Source organism: Sitophilus oryzae, unplaced genomic scaffold (assembly GCF_002938485.1).
Source record: "Sitophilus oryzae breed Bouriz unplaced genomic scaffold, Soryzae_2.0 scaffold_815_pilon_pilon, whole genome shotgun sequence".
Taxonomy (NCBI): Eukaryota; Metazoa; Arthropoda; class Insecta; order Coleoptera; family Curculionidae; genus Sitophilus; species Sitophilus oryzae.
The window spans coordinates 1370963-1388366 of NW_022147434.1; the positions used below are offsets into that span (position 1 = coordinate 1370963).

The 17404-nt window shown below is 34.8% G+C and overlaps 1 protein-coding gene across 1 annotated transcript; it reads right to left on the minus strand.

Moving 5' to 3' along the window:
• Positions 1-15868: 15868 nt before the first annotated feature.
• Positions 15869-16758, minus strand: LOC115889576. The gene is made up of 2 exons (XM_030909628.1): positions 16161-16758; positions 15869-16113 (listed from the first exon to the last, which is right to left on the minus strand). The coding sequence occupies exons 1-2, from the start codon at positions 16756-16758 to the stop codon at positions 15869-15871; spliced, it is 843 nt and encodes a 280-aa protein (XP_030765488.1).
• Between the last annotated feature and the right edge of the window lie 646 nt (positions 16759-17404).

The window sequence follows — 17404 nt, forward strand, 5'->3', positions numbered from 1 at the left end:
CAATGCATACTTTAAACCTTTGTTTAATAAACTGAGCTCTTGTTTATCAAAAGTCTGCGAAGAAAGATTTTCCACTATGTCTATGTCTCTTTGGAAAACATGTTTGTTTTTAGAGCTTTTTAATTTTTTAAACTTATTATTCAATATGGACATTTTCTTAACAAATTTTGAATTGATAACCACAAACATATTTCTCTGAAAGAGACACCAACATTCATACTCTACATTAGTTAGCTTATAAGTAAGTTTTTTGTAAAGTCCATAGACTTCAATTTCAAGCATACTTCGTTTACTATACAGAAATTTGATTTCTAAATGAAGCCATTTTTGTTTTGCAATTTTCTCTACCTTATCACTAACGTTACTTTTAGGAATATCAACTTTAATAAAACTAGGATAAACTGAATTGGCTTTGCATGATTTAAGAAACCAAATATCTGCTCCTAATAACCTAATCTTAGTACTAAACTTACGATAAAGATTCAGTTCCGTTGACCGTGAAGCCATCGAAGATTACAGTTGAGGGTTGGAACCTTTGGTGTTACACAGCAAAATAAAAACACTAAATCACCACAATACACCAAAACAATTTTACTTTTACACTGGACGCGCGTTTCGCTAACCATGTTAGCATCATCAGCAGATGATTATAAACTAAAGTACAATCTACAAGGTGAGCGTTTATATACTCGCTCAGTGGGCCCCGAGTGGGCGTGGCAAAATCTAGCCAACCGAGTCAGAGCCAACTGAGCGTAACAGTTAGATTTCCGCCACTAGAGTAGTAGGAACAAAGAACTTGAAGGAATTGGACCGTTGACTCTGTTCATACTATCTTTACATTTATTAATTCTGATGCTTTCATATGCATCTAATTGAAGGAATGTAGCTGAGTGTAATGGATATTCTCCTTCACTAGTTGATAAATTAATTAGAAAACGTAGGTATAGGTTAATGATTTCTGAAAATTCGACTTTTCAAGTGGAGAAAGATACGTCTAAATATTTTTCGATACCGTTTGATAGAGAGTTATCCCGTGGTCTAAAAGGAATTTTTAAGAATGTCAATTATAAACTTGTGTATATATATTATTAGGTAATCCAAAAGATAAAACACCTCCACTGGAAAGGTCGGGTATTTATGAAATTTCTTGTAAAGATTGTAATCAGAAATATGTTGGGTAAACTAGAAGATCAATATTAACTAGATTTAAAAAACATTTAGCTCAGATAAGATATGGTAGACCGGATAAATCTTGCGTTGCTGAACATATTGTTGATAAAGAACATTGTATAGATCTTAATAATTTAAAATTAATTAAACAAGTCTCAAATTACAGGCAATTAGATGCATATGAAAACATCAGAATTAATAAATGTAAAGATAGTATGAACAGAGTCAACGGTCCAATTCCTTCAAGTTCTTTGTTCCTACTACTCTAGTGGCGGAAATCTAACTGTTACGCTCAGTTGGCTCTGACTCGGTTGGCTAGATTTTGCCACGCCCACTCAGGCCCACTGAGCGAGTATATAAACGCTCACCTTGTAGATTGTACTTTAGTTTATAATCATCTGCTGATGATGCTAACATGGTTAGCGAAACGCGCGTCCAGTGTAAAAGTAAAAGTGTTTTGGTGTATTGTGGTGATTTAGTGTTTTTATTTTGCTGTGTAACACCAAAGGTTCCAACCCTCAACTGTAATTTTCTGTTTAACCAATTATAAGGGGAGGGATGGGGTGACAAAAATTTAAGGAGAGAAAGCAAGATCAAAGATCTTGGTCTGAAGGTAAGATGTTTTACATTCCGACACTGCGACATGCGACAACGACGTGAGACACTGCGGTGTGCCGTAAATTTAATCTAGCACTAATCAAATTAGTATGTTGTTTAACCTATCGACTTGCGGCAGCGACATGGCAGCATCGCAGATGTCGCTGCGGCACGTAGTGAGAAAAATAAAATCTTTTCTGAACGACATCGAAGCTAGTACTTTTGCAGCATCCACCGCGATACACATCGGCGTCGGTCTATTTGGAATTTTTCGCTGTTAAATTATTTGTTTTTTTTTCTGCTATGTCACAAACATGGAATGATGACTTCGACGAACGTTTAGTAGATTGTGTAGTTACATTTCCACTTCTCTGGGAGATGAAAAGAAACTCATATAAGGATAAGGTGGCCAAAGACAACGCATGGAAAAATATATCGGAGTATATGTCAGAATGTTTCTGAAAAGGTTCAGGAGCGTGAAGTAGTAGAGCTAAATTTTCTTCTTCTTCGTCATAAAGCAAAAGAACCGCAGCAATATTACGACGAATAGCGTTCATCTTAATAAACTGCACTGCTTCGAACGACTTGCTGAACTGAAGTGTCGCATGGTAAGCAAACACGTGTGTCTCAAACCCGCAATCTGTGTCGCCACGGTTTATTGCACGTCGTTATCGCATGTCGCAGTTTCGCAAAAGTAAAACATCCTACCTCTAGAGCTCATACGCATTGACGGTCAGGTCGCAACGACTAGCCAACGACCACTAATCAAATGATACAACGCGCACTAGAGCCCTGGCCGTTGACTGGTGGTTGCGACCTGGCCGTCGGCGTCGCGTCAGTGCGCTCGAGTTCTTAGCTTGCGAAAATTTTGCTCTGGTCGGTCTTGGATTTGCAGATCTAACGCTAATCTCGGGTCTTGGTCTTAATCTTGTTTTTTGTACAATACCAAGACCAAGTTTTTGTTTGATAATGCTGAATATTTCAAAGGAAAAATAAATGCACTAAAATTATATACACGGTGTCCCATATAAGAATGATCAGAAAAGGTATCTCAGCAGCTAGAAGAGATACAAAGATGATTAAATTAGAGAAAAGTTGCACCATGTTACCTACAACGTCACGTTTCAAAATTTAAAAAATCCAGTTACTTCCGAATATATTTAGGAAAAACCGAAATTTTCCCATTTTATTTTTATTTTTGACTGCATTTAAAAAAATATGAACAATATATATTTTACATTTCTGTGCAATTTTCCTGCTCTACAAGTATATTTTAATATGTGTAATCCTGTTTAGTAGTTTTTTCTTAAATTACCTATAATCTATAAATAATCCTATTATAACAGAATACATAGCGTAATCCATTATACTTATCACCAATCTATTTAACACACTTTTTTAAAATAAATAAAAATGAACCTAAATTTATATATTTTACAAGTGATTATTTGAATGTTCCCTGTGAAATATAATGATACAAGCAATGAAGTGCTGAAGGGAGAATGGGATGATTTTTTAGTCAGTTGACAGTCAGTTAATCAGTAGCCGGTCAGCCAGTTGGTCAGATAGTTACTGAGTTCATTGAGAAGTCAGCAGTCAGCCAGGGAAGACGTTCTTGTAAGTATCTCAATGAACGAATTGTCTCGGCATAGTCTGTAAGTCTTGGCATTTCTAAGAATTTTACTTCATGCTTTTAAAAATTTAAACTATTGTATATTTTTGCACAATAAATGTATATTTTTCTAATTGTTGTTTTAATAGGATGAGAGAACCTGGTCTAGTGATCCTAACGAACAACCCCCACGCTAAGTCGCGACAATATTAATTCTAGTGAGTTTTTTAGGGGACCTTTTTTAATGATTCTAAATAATTTTTAAGCCGTTAACGTTGAAATTAAGCCGTTGAAGTCAAAAGGGGGTCAAATTGCATTTAAAATTCTTACATTAACGTCTTCTAACCGTACCAGGTGAGAAAAGTAGGAAAAATTAATAAATAAGAAATTCGATTCTTTTCAAAGGTTGATATCCAGAAAAATCGACAATCGAAATCTTTCAAATTAAATATCTCGGAAACTGTGCATTTTCGAAACGCAATTTAAATGGAACGAAAATAGAGCTATCCGTAGAGGCCTCAATGGTCCCAAGTAGCATTTGGAGATTATCTAACGTCGGGTATACGTCGCGTTCAATATACCCGACGCGCGACGTCGGGTACCAACGTCGGTTCTACCGCCTGACGACCCTTATTTGCACCTAAATGGGGAATACAGATTCGGATCGCCTCGACGTCGGTATCTGACCTAATAGGGAATGTAAATCTACCAATTACTAACGTTATATTACGTTGGATTTCAGTCACTTAAAATTCGTCGCTAAGCACTTACGTTACGTTTGCTTTCAAATTCGCTACCAAGAACATATAAAAATTATACTTGTTAGATAAATATTTTATAACTACCTAATTACAAATGGATTCATAATCACTCCTCGAATATAACTATAAGTGTCTACCTAATTTCATATTATAATAATTCTGAATCATTAATCCAGACATCAGCTTTGTCAACGGAAGTCACTTTTTTGATATAGGTATCTGATTAAAATACTTCGGAAAACAACGAGCGCCTTCAAAATTAGGTAGATTTATGAAATAAAAATATATATAAAAAAGTAACTAGCAAAATATATTTTTTATTTTCTAGCTGGTTTAATCATAAAACTGTACTGTGGTTCCCCCCAAACTCAACCTTGTCAATATTATTCTACTGTGTGTGATAATGTGAATGAATATTCTACTGTGTGTGATGTGAATATAAATTTTAAAAACAAAAAACGATTTTAAAATGGCTGATAATCGGATACTTGTTAAGAATGGCGGCTTTCTGTGTCCGACTTAATATGAACTACCAATATACCAATTCCGACCGGGTCTCCAACATTAAGGCCGGGATACACCTATCATGCACGTTTCCGATCCGGCTCCGCCGACTGTATGAGAGGGAAATCGTACGTTCTTTTAACCAGCGTAGTTTACACCTTTCCGATACGTGATTCATCCCCGCTCCTACTCGACTCCGTTCCTGCATCCGTTCGTGTTCCGATTGTCAGTCTATTCGTCGATACCGGCTGTGGGACGAGTGTCGTTTTCAATTATTTTGTTTATTTTTGTTTTTGCTGTGTCATTTTTAGTTTTTTACTAAAATAATAAAAAATGTCAACAATAAAACCGGAGGAACTAATTGAAGAAGTGAGGAAATATCCAGTGCTGTATGACCTGACCAAAGAGCAGTACCGAATCTCCGACTACAAAGACATGAAATCTGCGTTTTTGGCTGTTCTCTATAAAAGCTTTCTCATTTTCCTCATCTTCTTCTTCCAAACAAAGTGTCACCATGGCTAAATCACTGTTGCTAAAATTATTAAACATTTTGCGTACACGACTTCATGCGATGATTGTTGAATCAAGACTGGCGATTGTATCCAGCCGAAGCCCGAAATCGTGAAGGAGTCGGAAGCATGTATGACATGTGTGTACTCACCATTTCCGATCCCACAGCGATCCGCTTCAAGGGCAAAATCGGACCGGAGCCGGATCGGAAACGTGCATGATAGGTGTATCCCGGCCTTTAGTCGTCCCACACGACCGAAGTCATCAAACCGGACGACCGGCAATCGTATTGTGACGTATATAATTCCAACGTACGCCACGAAAAATTTGCGATCGGCCGGCATACGTAGGAGCATCCGTCGTCCTCCACAGAGCATATAATTTTTCGTATTCCTGGTAAAAGATTCCCGACGTTGTCTGTTATTGATCTATGATAGGTCAATTGTTTGTTGTCAAAAAATGTTTGACGATTCAACGGTTTCGTAGGCGTAACTTCACTTTGCGTATCACTCGTATCAGTGATTTGTGGATTTGTGCAATTATATTTTAGTTTTTGTTACCTCCTTAAAAAAATGGGCAGCCACTTTTTTAAGATATATACAAAATTTAAAAGAATTGGAACCAGTACCTCACATGTGGGAGGAGGATGGGGTCTGCTGGTTTCCTAAGCTAAAAAAAGAAATTAAGATGCACCAGTACACTTACAGATGCAAATTACAATGCAGCATCTCTTCCGGATTATTACCCATTAAGTTTTTACCACTACTTAAGTGAGGAGAATACTTTGTTAGTACCACAAACATAAGTATTGTATACCTACCTGTTCTGGGTGATGTGCAGTCTCCTCTGCATTCGTGGGTGGAGGCAAGGCATCACTACTACTATTATTATTTTGCAAAAGCCGCTACCGCTTTCTGTAAAATTTAGATGAATGTCTAAATGCCTTTTTGGTGTTTTTAGGCATAATAAAAAAAATTAAGTTTGTTTAAAAAAACTTTTTATTAGGTTATGTTCATGATGTTCATTAGGCCGCAAATGCTAACTAGCTAAATATTTTTGAATATTATTTTTATTTTTTTGTTCTTTGACATTATAAACATTTATAAATGTTTATTTTAACAATAAGACTGACAATATTATTTGTATAATGTTTTGCATTATCTTTTGTTTGTTTGTTTGTGTACCTTGTTTTTTTACTTTGTTTGTTAGTTTACCTTTGTCTACAAATTGAAAATTTTTTTGACAATAAAGGCATTTATTTATTTATTTATTTATTTATTTATTTATTTATTTATTTATTTATTTATTTATTTATTTATTTATTTATTTATTTATTTATTTATTTATTTATTTATTTATTTATTTATTTATTTATTTATTTATTTATTTATTTATTTATTTATTTATTTATTTATTTATTTATTTATTTATTTATTTATTTATTTAATGGGTTGTATTTACGGACATAGAGATACGTAAATTAGGTTATAAATATGAACATAAAATACAACAAAATATAATTGGACGTTACTTTAGATTATCAGTGAGACGTATCCTATTATAAAATGGTACGTTGTTATTTTGTACGTCGACAGATCGTTGGATTTACCGACTCGGATCCAACGACGTCGCTTTTAATAGTAAAACGACGTCACCGGTCGTATCACCAGCACCCGACCTAAATTTGCACAAAGTCTGACGTCGCTTCAGGTCAGATTTAGTTCAAAGTCAGATAAATGCTACTTGGGGTCGTTTAGGTACTTACCGTTTTCGAGAGGAAACATCTTATTTTTATTTACACCTATTTCTTTTTGTGCTAGTATAATTCAATCTGGCGACCAAATGCCAAAATTTTCGAAGCGACTTCCACGCTTAATTTCACCGTTAACAATTTAAAAATTATAATCATAAAAAAGGTCCTCTTCTAAAAGCACACGGATTTTGGTAACTCGACCGGACTATAAGTGGGCATTTACAATATTGATCGGTCATAACTGTTAAACGCCAGTTTTACGTCTTTGTCCGTAAGATTTACAAAAAAAATTATTTTGTATATTTCTTTCAAGAAATGAACCCGCCACAAAGCTAGAGTCATTCAGAAGTTTCCTTGTTTACGATGTTCATTTTAGGACCGATAAAAATTGCAATTAGGTAAGTAGGAACTTTGCAAGTAAAATTTTTATTGTGTCGAAGTGAAGCGACTAAACGAAAATAACGGCTTTCGGGCAGAAAATACGTAGGAAATTGTGCGGTACTCCCCCCAACTAATGAAATTTATGCAAATGCTCGCTCTCCCAATTAGGAATTGAAGCAAGAACATGATAGTAGACTAATTTGTCAGACGAATTAGGGAAATTAGACCGATTAGAGCTATTTATAAATTGTTTTGTTGTATTTTTAACGAGATATCGATTTTAACCGTCATTTCTCCTGTAGGGAGGTTTATTTCATACTAAATCGTAAACCACACCATAAAGTATATGGCTTTAATACGTCTTGTGTGGCTAAAAACAAAATAACACGAATATCAATACGATTGTCATGACCAAAAGCGCTAGACTGGAACTGGCGAAATTAAAACGCCACATGCTTTTGGTCGGACCACTCGTATTATATTCGTGTTATTTTGTTTCTAGTCACAAAAGACGCATTAAACGCTAGATCGGGGAAGTTAGGAACTCATTGAAAGCAGGAATTATAAAATACGATTCTGTTTGGGCTGCTACAAACCTACTTCAAATCCCAACCCAGCCACACCTACCAATTTTGAGCTATAGTTACTTTTATTTTGGTTGCTGACTTCCCTGTTGGCAACACATGAGAAGCAGGATTTTCGTTTTTGAAATGCAGGAAATTTCGTTTTAGTTACTGGAAATCGGGAATTTGGGAATTGGAGTTTTCCAATCATGTAACCTCTAAAAGATCAAATATAAAATGCTTTGATTGCTAATGATTCCTTTCACAACAAGACTACCAGTAAATTACGTAAGAATACCCATGGACTCATTGGTGATGTGAACTAGAAAAAAACATTAAACAAATATCTACGAAAAATGAAGTTGTTATTAAACAAAAAACTAAAAAAACTATAAATCACGAAAGATGACCATCACGTGACAATTTTACTGTTTATCAAAAACAATCGATACCGCCAATTCAAATGTGTTAGACAGAGACAAAAACAAACAATCCAAAAGCAGCGGGAAATACATACATAAACATATTAAATAAAAACTTTGAAAAACATTTTTCAAAAAGAAGCTTTTATTTAAATGCTTTAAAAAGAAAAAAATAATTTTCTGTAACACTTTTACTATCAACTTATAATCTCATTACACAATTTGTATGATATAAAAGCTTGTTTCTGACTTGTTCGTTAGGGCACGGAACGAAACAAAAGTTTAAGGGTAGATTGACCGTCAAAAATACTTACGTTTCGTAAAAAAAACACACAAATCACACTTGTGAAAACTATAAATTCAAATTCATAGTTGAAAACTGGAAAATTTACACACTAAAAACTCTAAAGTTACCTAAGAGCCTTATAAAAAATCATTCCTAATCTTAATGTGCGACTGATTACCAGGAATCGATTCGTTCTGTTAAAAACGACAAGAGTGGGTGGTATGGGGTTTGAAGCAGGATAAGGCAGGATTATAGCAGCCAAATATATCATTACGAATACCTGGTATAAATTACCATACCGAAGATTGTATACATGGACATCACCCCAACACACGCAAAAAAGCATTGTAAGAAATCAGATCGATTATATATTAATCAACCGGCGCTTCCGCAACTGTATTAAATGAACAAAAACTTATCCTGGAGCAGATGTGCACTCAGACCATAACTTACTTTGCTCAAAACTAAGCATAAGGCTTAAAAAGAATAGCAAACCGATTAAAAGATCACGAATGCAACAGGAGATGTTAAAGGAACCTGAAATTCTAAAGAACCTATCACAGGAAGTGAATGGCAACATGCACACAATTGTAACACCACTTGAAAACAAAAGCGTTGAAGACAATTGGCAGGATATCAAAGTTTCACTAAGAAATCAAAATATAGATGAAATGATTAAACCCAAAAAAACAAAAGCACGAAAGAAGTGGATGACGCAAGAAATATTAGGCCTCATGGAAGAAAGAAGAAAATATAAGAACAACGATCATGTCCAGTACTTACGAACGCATCGGGTAATTCGCAAAAAGATTAAAGAAGCAAAAGAAACATGGCTTCAGGAATCCTGTAAAGAAATAGAACACCTTCAAAGCTTACACGATGATTTTAACTTACAGAAAAAGCTGAAAAAATCTCTGGTGTACAGAAGAGAAAATTGGTATCAGTACTGCACAACACTAGTGGACAAGTATTAATGACAAATGAAGACCGATGTGATGAGTGGCAACGACACATACTATTTGATGACGACACTCGGGAAGCTCCAGAGATACTATTGGCAGATTATGAAGCAGAATGTGGTCCAAGTATACTCAAATCGGAAGTGGAAAAACCCATACAACAGGCAAAAACAAACAAGACTCCCGGACCAGACGAAATACCCGCGGAACTAATAAAACTTCTCGACAACGACAGTATATCTGTCTTGACAGCATTCTTTAACCAGGTTTACCAAAGTGGAAAATTACCTGGCGACTGGCAGAGATCGATATTTATTGCTTTACCCAAGAATACCAAAGCGAGTAAATGTGATGACTTTAGGCTTATTAGTCTGATGAACCACATGTTAAAAATACTTTTAAAAATAATCCTCAACCTAATATATGCTAAATGTGAACAGAGCATCGGAAAAGAGCAGTTTGGATTTCGTAGCGGACTAGGCACACGTGAAGCCCTGTTTTGCATGAGGCTATTGTTGCAAAAGTGCAGCGAATTTCACAAGAACATCTATGTGTGCTTCATCGACTTTGAAAAAGCATTTGATCGAGTCAGACATACAGAGCTCTTTCGGCATCTGAAATTGTATAACGTAGACAACTATGACATGCGCCTTTTAGTAAACTTGTACTACGATCAAACTGCTGCTGTTAGGGTCGATGAAGGAACTACAAATGACATCCCAATAAAACGAGGAGTAAGACAGGGGTGTGTTTTGTCACCGTTATTACTCAATTTGTATTCGGAGAACATTTTTAACGAGGCTTTATCCGGCAGAATAGAAGGCGTTAAAATTGGAGGCGAGATCATAAATAACGTAAGGTACGCAGACGACACCGCCATTGTCACAGAAAGCATGGAAGACTTGCAAACATTGCTAGATAGGGTTCATGAAGCTAGTTGCAAATGGGGTATTAATATAAATATCAAGAAGACGAAATGGATGTTTGTGGGTAAAATACAAATTAATCCAATCCAGATAAAAATCAGCGGACACAATATTGAACAAGCACCACATTTTAGATATTTAGGAAGCTGGCTAAATAGTGAAAATACATGTGACGAAGAAGTAAAGGCAAGAATTGAAATGGCACGTAGAACATTCAAAAAATGGAATACCACGCTCACTAATAGAAACCTGTCACTGCAAACCCGATTGCGAACACTACGTTGTTACATATGTTCCACTCTTCTTTACGGATGCGAGACATGGACGCTAAAAGTCGAGAATATAAATAAAATAGAAGCCTTTGAAATGTTGTGCTACCGGAGAATTCTTAAAATTTCTTGGACCGAACATATAAGCAACGAGGAAGTTCTTGGACAGCTGAACAAAGATCGGGAACTGTTAACCACCATCAAGGCCAGAAAGGTGAGCTACTTCGGAGACATAATGCGTGGCACGAAATATTATATTCCTCGTTTGATTATTCAAGGAAAAGTCGAAGATAGAAGATGGGTAGGTCGAAAGAAACTGTCATGGCTCAGAAATATACGGAACTGGACCGGTCTGGGGGTGGAGAGGCTGCTTCATGCAGCAGAAGATAGAGAACTCTTCCACAAAATAGTCATGGAGATCGCCAAAGCCTGAAGACAGGCACGGCACCGCAAGAAGAAGATAGCAGCCAAAGCAGGAACTTGTTTTTGTCACCAATCAGACTTAAACTTGCTGTATCTTAAAAACCGCAAGTGTTGCTGGGATGAAATTTAGAGCAGGATGCAACAAGGGTATAGCAGCGCAAGCAGGAACCAGTTTTGGCGATCCTGCTTCTTATGTGTTGCTAACTGAGAAGTCATCAACTAAAATAAAAGTAACTATATAGCTCAAAATTGGTAGGTGTGGGTGGGTTGAGATTTGAAGCAAGATAAAGCAGGATTGTAGCAGTCCAAGCAAGATCGCATTTTATAATTCCTGCTTTCAATGAGTTGCTAACTTCCCCGATCTTTAAACGCTTTACCCGTTTTCTGTAGGCTTATACAGGGTGTCAAAAAAATAGTGTATCTAATTTTAGTGGGCGATTCTACAGATAAAAATAAAACAAAAAGTTCCTATAAAAAAAAAGCTTCCCGAAGAAATTACAGCCCTCGAAAGATTAAATAGAAATAATATATTTTGTTTATTTTTATGAACATTAGTAAACCGTTATTTTTTTAATTTGGTACTCTTACACACATTTTAATGCCAAAGCGAATTGCGATGTTGAAAAATTCCATAACAGCCCTGAAAGGCATTAGGGTAGAGAGTACTATGGGTGGTACTTCTTTTATCCTTACATATACAGTAATTTCGACAAATGATATAAAAAAGCTAGACTTTTTTACGTAAAACGGGTGCTCTTTGTTTAGTAGGAAAAGGTGAACGATTTTCAAGATATTTGCCTTTAACGTATAACCGAGTAATTTTACTTTGAAAATTTTAAAAATATACAGGGTGGCTCGCCTCATTCGCCTCGGCGATTATACGAAAACGGAAATATGTAGAAACAAAATATTTTATGGGTATATGTGGGGAGACAATGTGCACAATTTAATTTTTTTTGAAATATACAGGGTGTTTCAGAACTAATATTCATACCAAAGTTATATTTTTTCTTATCGAACACCCGGTATTTTATTTCATTTTTGGATTTTTTTGCCCAAAAAAAGGCATTTATTATAAGGGTTTGGTTTGGTTTGGTTTGGTTGGATATTTAAATATGGCATGCTACAATAGGTATAGATTATTAACACCCTGTACAATCCTTTTCAGTATTAATTATTGTGCTGAGTTTAAAGATAGAGAAATAAACTTTACTGAAAAATGTTATTGCTTCCTTAAACTTATACATGGGTACCAAAAATTGGTGATCCATTTTAAGGATTTATTTTATAAAAAAAACTTCATTATTTTAAATGCAACACCCTGTATTTTATCCTAAATAAATCAAAGCACATTCAAATCCTCTTTCAAACTGTATTAGGCATTCCTATAACCTATCTAGCTCAGATTTTGAATAAAAAGCGATTTTTCAATAAAACGGCAATCAAGATGGCTGGTGGCGCCGCCGTGGCAATGTTCTAGTGACATTGTTTCTAAGTAGTTTATGGACATTGTTATATAGATTATTACAGTTTACTTAAATTTTTGTACAATAGTTTAATAAGTAAGTATTCATTATTTTATTAAGAAAAATAAAACAATATCTGCTGGTAGAACGAATGGATATGTTACTAGTAATTTTATTTTATGAGGAAAATTGCTTTTTGGCCTCAAGGGCTTATGCTCCAAGATATCGAAATATACATCTCCCTGATAAGCGTCCCTTTGAAAAACTACTTGTCTTTGGCAGAGAAAAACCTATTAGGCAAAAAGAAACCTGTCGTTGGAAGTGAAGAAAATGAATTTGGGTGAAAATTATATCTACAAATCATCGTAAAATAATCAAAGAACTACTTTTTCGTTTTTCTTGATAAAATAATATAAATACATATTTAATAAATATTATTTATTAAACTATTGTAGATAAATTAAATAAAAGTACAATGGTATAAATTTAAATAAAGTCAATAAACTAATTTGGATCTTGAAACGATAGCTACTAACCCTCACTAGAAAATTGCCATGATGATACTAGCCTTCTTGGTTGCCATATTATTGAAAGATTGTTCTTTATTCAAAATCTGAGATAGATAGGTATAGGAAACTCTAATATAGTTTGAATCTGCTTGGATATATTTTAAAAAATACAGAGTGTTTTACTTAAGTTTTTATGCAAAATAAATATTTAAAATAGACGAGCAATTTTCGATACCCCTGTATACATTAAACGAAGCAATCAAATTTTTAGGTAAAGTTTATTTTTTTGGCTTAATTTGAGCACAAGAATTAATTCTGAAAAGCAATGTACAAGGTGTTGACAATCTTTTTTATTATAACATGCATATTTAAATATCTTTATATATTTCAAAAACCAAAGCTTGTAAACATATTTAACCCTTACAATAAATGCCTTATTTTATGTCCAAGGACCCAAATATGAAATAAAATACCGGGTGTTCCGTATAAGAAAAATTATAACTTTGGTGTGGATATTAGTTTTGACATACCCTTTACATTTCAAAATAATTTTAAATTGTGCACATTGCCGTCCCACACATACCCATAAAATATTTTGTTTCTACATCTTTCCGTTTTCGTGTAATCAACCGAGGTGGATGAAGGACGCCACCCTCTATATATTTTTTGCTTAAATTTTGAGAACCACTGGATCTTATCTGAGTTTTCTTTCTTGTAAATTTAATCTACTACCCATGTTGCCATATTGTCACGAAGTTATGTTTTTAACTTAAAACTAAAAATCTTCTAGAAAAATATTCTTCTTCTTTCTAAAAATTCCAAATTCTCAAAAATTTTTGTTTCACGAAAAAAAAACTCATAGACGTGTTTCGGGGTCGAAATATACTACCCCTAAAAATATTTGCCTTTATTTAAGACTCATTCTGTATATAAAAATCGAGATCACTCACGATTATAATCAAGTTTGTTAAAAACTCCATAGTTGGTTCATTTGTTAGTATAAAGTACCACGATTTGAAGCAAATTAATAATACTTACTATTTGAACACAAATGTTCATGTTATCTCAATTTGAACCTCCCGCAGATTTTTTTCCAAATCCTCGGATCGGTTTTTCTTTTACCCATCACAATGATCAATGAAAAAAACCATCCGAAAAATATACAAGACAAAAAATTTCACAAAAATTAAGTCCACTTTATAGAGCGAGATTTGTCCGTCCCGGAAATAATTAAAATACCGTCGCCGTGCCAAACCCACTTTAGTATCCCCGAAAAATTCTTTAAAAAACGTCCAACTGTCTTTCCGATAATTTTCAGGTTTATACCTGACTTAAACACGAAAAATCCGGGATTGGAGTAAGGAAAACAGTCGTCTGGCGAGTGATTTCAGTCCAGAACAAAAAAATGTTCGTCCGCGTGTCCTTGAGATGCCGCGATGCCCTTTTTGACGCAGGGTTATACGCCACACCACTGAAAACTGAAACCCCCAATGTTGAATTTCAGCGCGGCCATGTTGAGCTTGCGTCCTGAAAACGCGGTGACGTCACAATCGATATGGAGGTCGTTTCAGACGACCCGGCTCCCCCCGATAGAGCTCCGACACACAAAACAACTGAAAAAAGCCTATTTCGACCAAAAAATATTTAATTATTCAGTTTAGTTACGTGACGAAAAAAGTCTGCTGACGTTACAGTCAACACTTTAACGTTCTCACGGTATATATTTTTTCTTTGTGTCTAGAATTTTCGTTTATAATGTTACAGTAGATGGTTCGTACACATATAGAAACAGCTACTTTGCTTTATAATGTTATTGTTTCATACTTTTATTGTTTCCAACCTAAACTCAAAATTTTAACTAATTTAATTTTTATTTAAACCATAACGCAAAACGCTTTATAAAGCATATTAAAATTTATTTTTGTTCTTATAAATTGTGCTTATTGTACCTACATGTATATCTATATTATACACTATACCTATAAGATAAACTCAGTTTATTACTTAGAATAAAGTCGGGTAAATTGTACCACCTAACATGTTTTGTTGAATAGTCGACACTTGATGCGAATAATGTTTAATTCGTATGTTTCCATCAAAATGCATAATAGAAAGGTAATGCAAATACTACAAGCTTAGAATAAAAAGCTTTTTGGTAAAACCTTACTTTAAACGGTACAATTTATCCAACCGGTTCGTTAAATTGTACTATACGGTTTTCTAAATTGTACCATACAAAAGTGCATAAGATACCTCTCAAAGAGTAAAGTTTTGTAATAAATTTATTAAACAAATTAAAAAAAAAGAAAATTATTAAATTAAAGACACTAATTTAACTACAAAAATCACAAATATAATAGGTACTCTTGATTTGAAGGTGAGGCGCACGATTCATGAATCGAATTTAGGCACTTTCTGCATTGAACCATATCCTCAATGATACATTCGTCGCAGAGTTGACAGTACCAGTCCTCAACTTTTGCTTCTGCGACAATATTGGTCACCTCAGCAAGAGAAGAAGATTTTTTTAGTTTTTGTTCTTAAACTCTTTAGGCATGTCTAATGATATTTTTTTCTTAACTGCTCCTTTTTTGTTGTATTATCCACTACCTTTGTACCTTATCCACTATGACTTTCCTTTTTTATAAATCTTCTTTATATGGCGTGGTGGTTAGCATTGTTGCTTGTTGGGCATTTTTAGGCCCTCGTCGTTTATTATTAATCATTTTTTTAAGTTCTGGCAAGCAAATAATTTCGTCAAAAGAAGTATTCAAAGGGACTTTGAAGATTCCTTTTTGCAGCTTCTTTTAGGTTTTTCTTTAGAATTTGTTGGAGGAGTTCCTCTAAATAATATATCTCTCTGAAAGTTTCTCTGGGAGTTTCTTTGGGCACGACTTTTGAGTTGTTTAGGTCTTTGGGGTCTGCTTTTGATGCTAATCTAGAAAGAGGAATATCGTCGTAGGAAGGTTCTTCTTCTTTCTCCTCAATATGGATATTTGCTTCTGATTGTAATTTATCATGGTAAGGTTAATATTAACTAAAGTATCACTTCCAGCAAAATCAATGTCAGTAGAAACATTTCTATTTACTGGCCCAATACCACATTTAGAAAATTCATTTATTGCAAAGCGAATTGTTGCGGCTTTTCCATAGGCATCAAGTGATTTTTCCATAGGCATCAGAAGTTTTGCAACTTGATACTGTGTCATCGCTAATCCCGGATACGCTTCCATCCACTTTTTAACTGCTTGTTTATAATAAACCTGCATAAATATTGCAACGTCTAATGGCTGAAGGCGATGCGTGGTGTGCTCTGGCAATTGTAGAAGAATGACGCCGTTATCTCTAGCCAAGTTAATCGCCTCTAGTTTCTTAGAGTGGGTCGAGTGACAATCCAGGACTAAAATTAATTTTTGATCGGGAGTCGGCCGTACTACTTCAATAAATTTAGGCAACCATACCACAAACAAGTCACTGTTGATGTATCCTGTGTCTGAAACTTGTAATGAGCAACCTGGCGGAGCACCTTCTGCAAGTTCGGCCATCATCCTTTTTCTTTTAAAAATTATCATAGGTGCTACATAGTGCCCTGCTGCACTAGTGCAAACTACCAACGTGGTATTAATAATTCCCCTTCCGCTTGCCATTATTCCAACATTCTTTTTTCCTCTTTTGGCTTTTCTTCTGAACAGTGGACAAACTGGAATCATCAACATTAAAAATTCGTGTTTTAAAAAAATCTATTTGATACTAGTCAATTAATTTCTCCAAAATGTCGTAGAAGTGGTTGACATTCTGTCTATTAAAACCTTTGCACCTAGCTAGCGATGTTGATTCTGATTGCGTCAAGAATCTTGAATACCTTTTCATGAAAATATAAAACCATGCCTTACCAGCCATCTTCGTGATTTTGTTGAAGTTATAGGAAATAGAATTCCTTTCCGCACACTGGAATGCCACTTTTCTTACATCCTTGATGGTAAGACCATAAAAAGACTCTTCCATTTTTAAAATTTCGACTTCTAGCTCTTGCTCGATCTCTGCGCTAAATACCGTAAGTACTGCTAAGTGCCCTAATGATTTGGTTCCTTGCTTTGCCTTCACATTTGTACCCACCAGATGCCTCTTAAAGGTGGGTTTTGGAATGTTATATTTTTTGCAGATGAGTCCATATCTCCCAGCTTTATATTTTTTATTGCAATTTTCACATCGTCCTCTGACCATTGGCAGTATTTCATACCTTTGCGAGGCATAACTGAAAATAAATCATAAGTTTGGTAAATTGTACCGGTA

Bases quoted from the DNA above. Each gene is read 5' to 3' on its own strand.
- LOC115889576 (XM_030909628.1), bottom strand. From the start codon at position 16,758: ATGGCAAGCGGAAGGGGAATTATTAATACCACGTTGGTAGTTTGCACT. The intron at 16,114-16,160 runs GTGATACTTTAG...AATTACAATCAG, and splicing joins TGACATTGATTTTGCTGGAA to AAGCAAATATCCATATTGAG.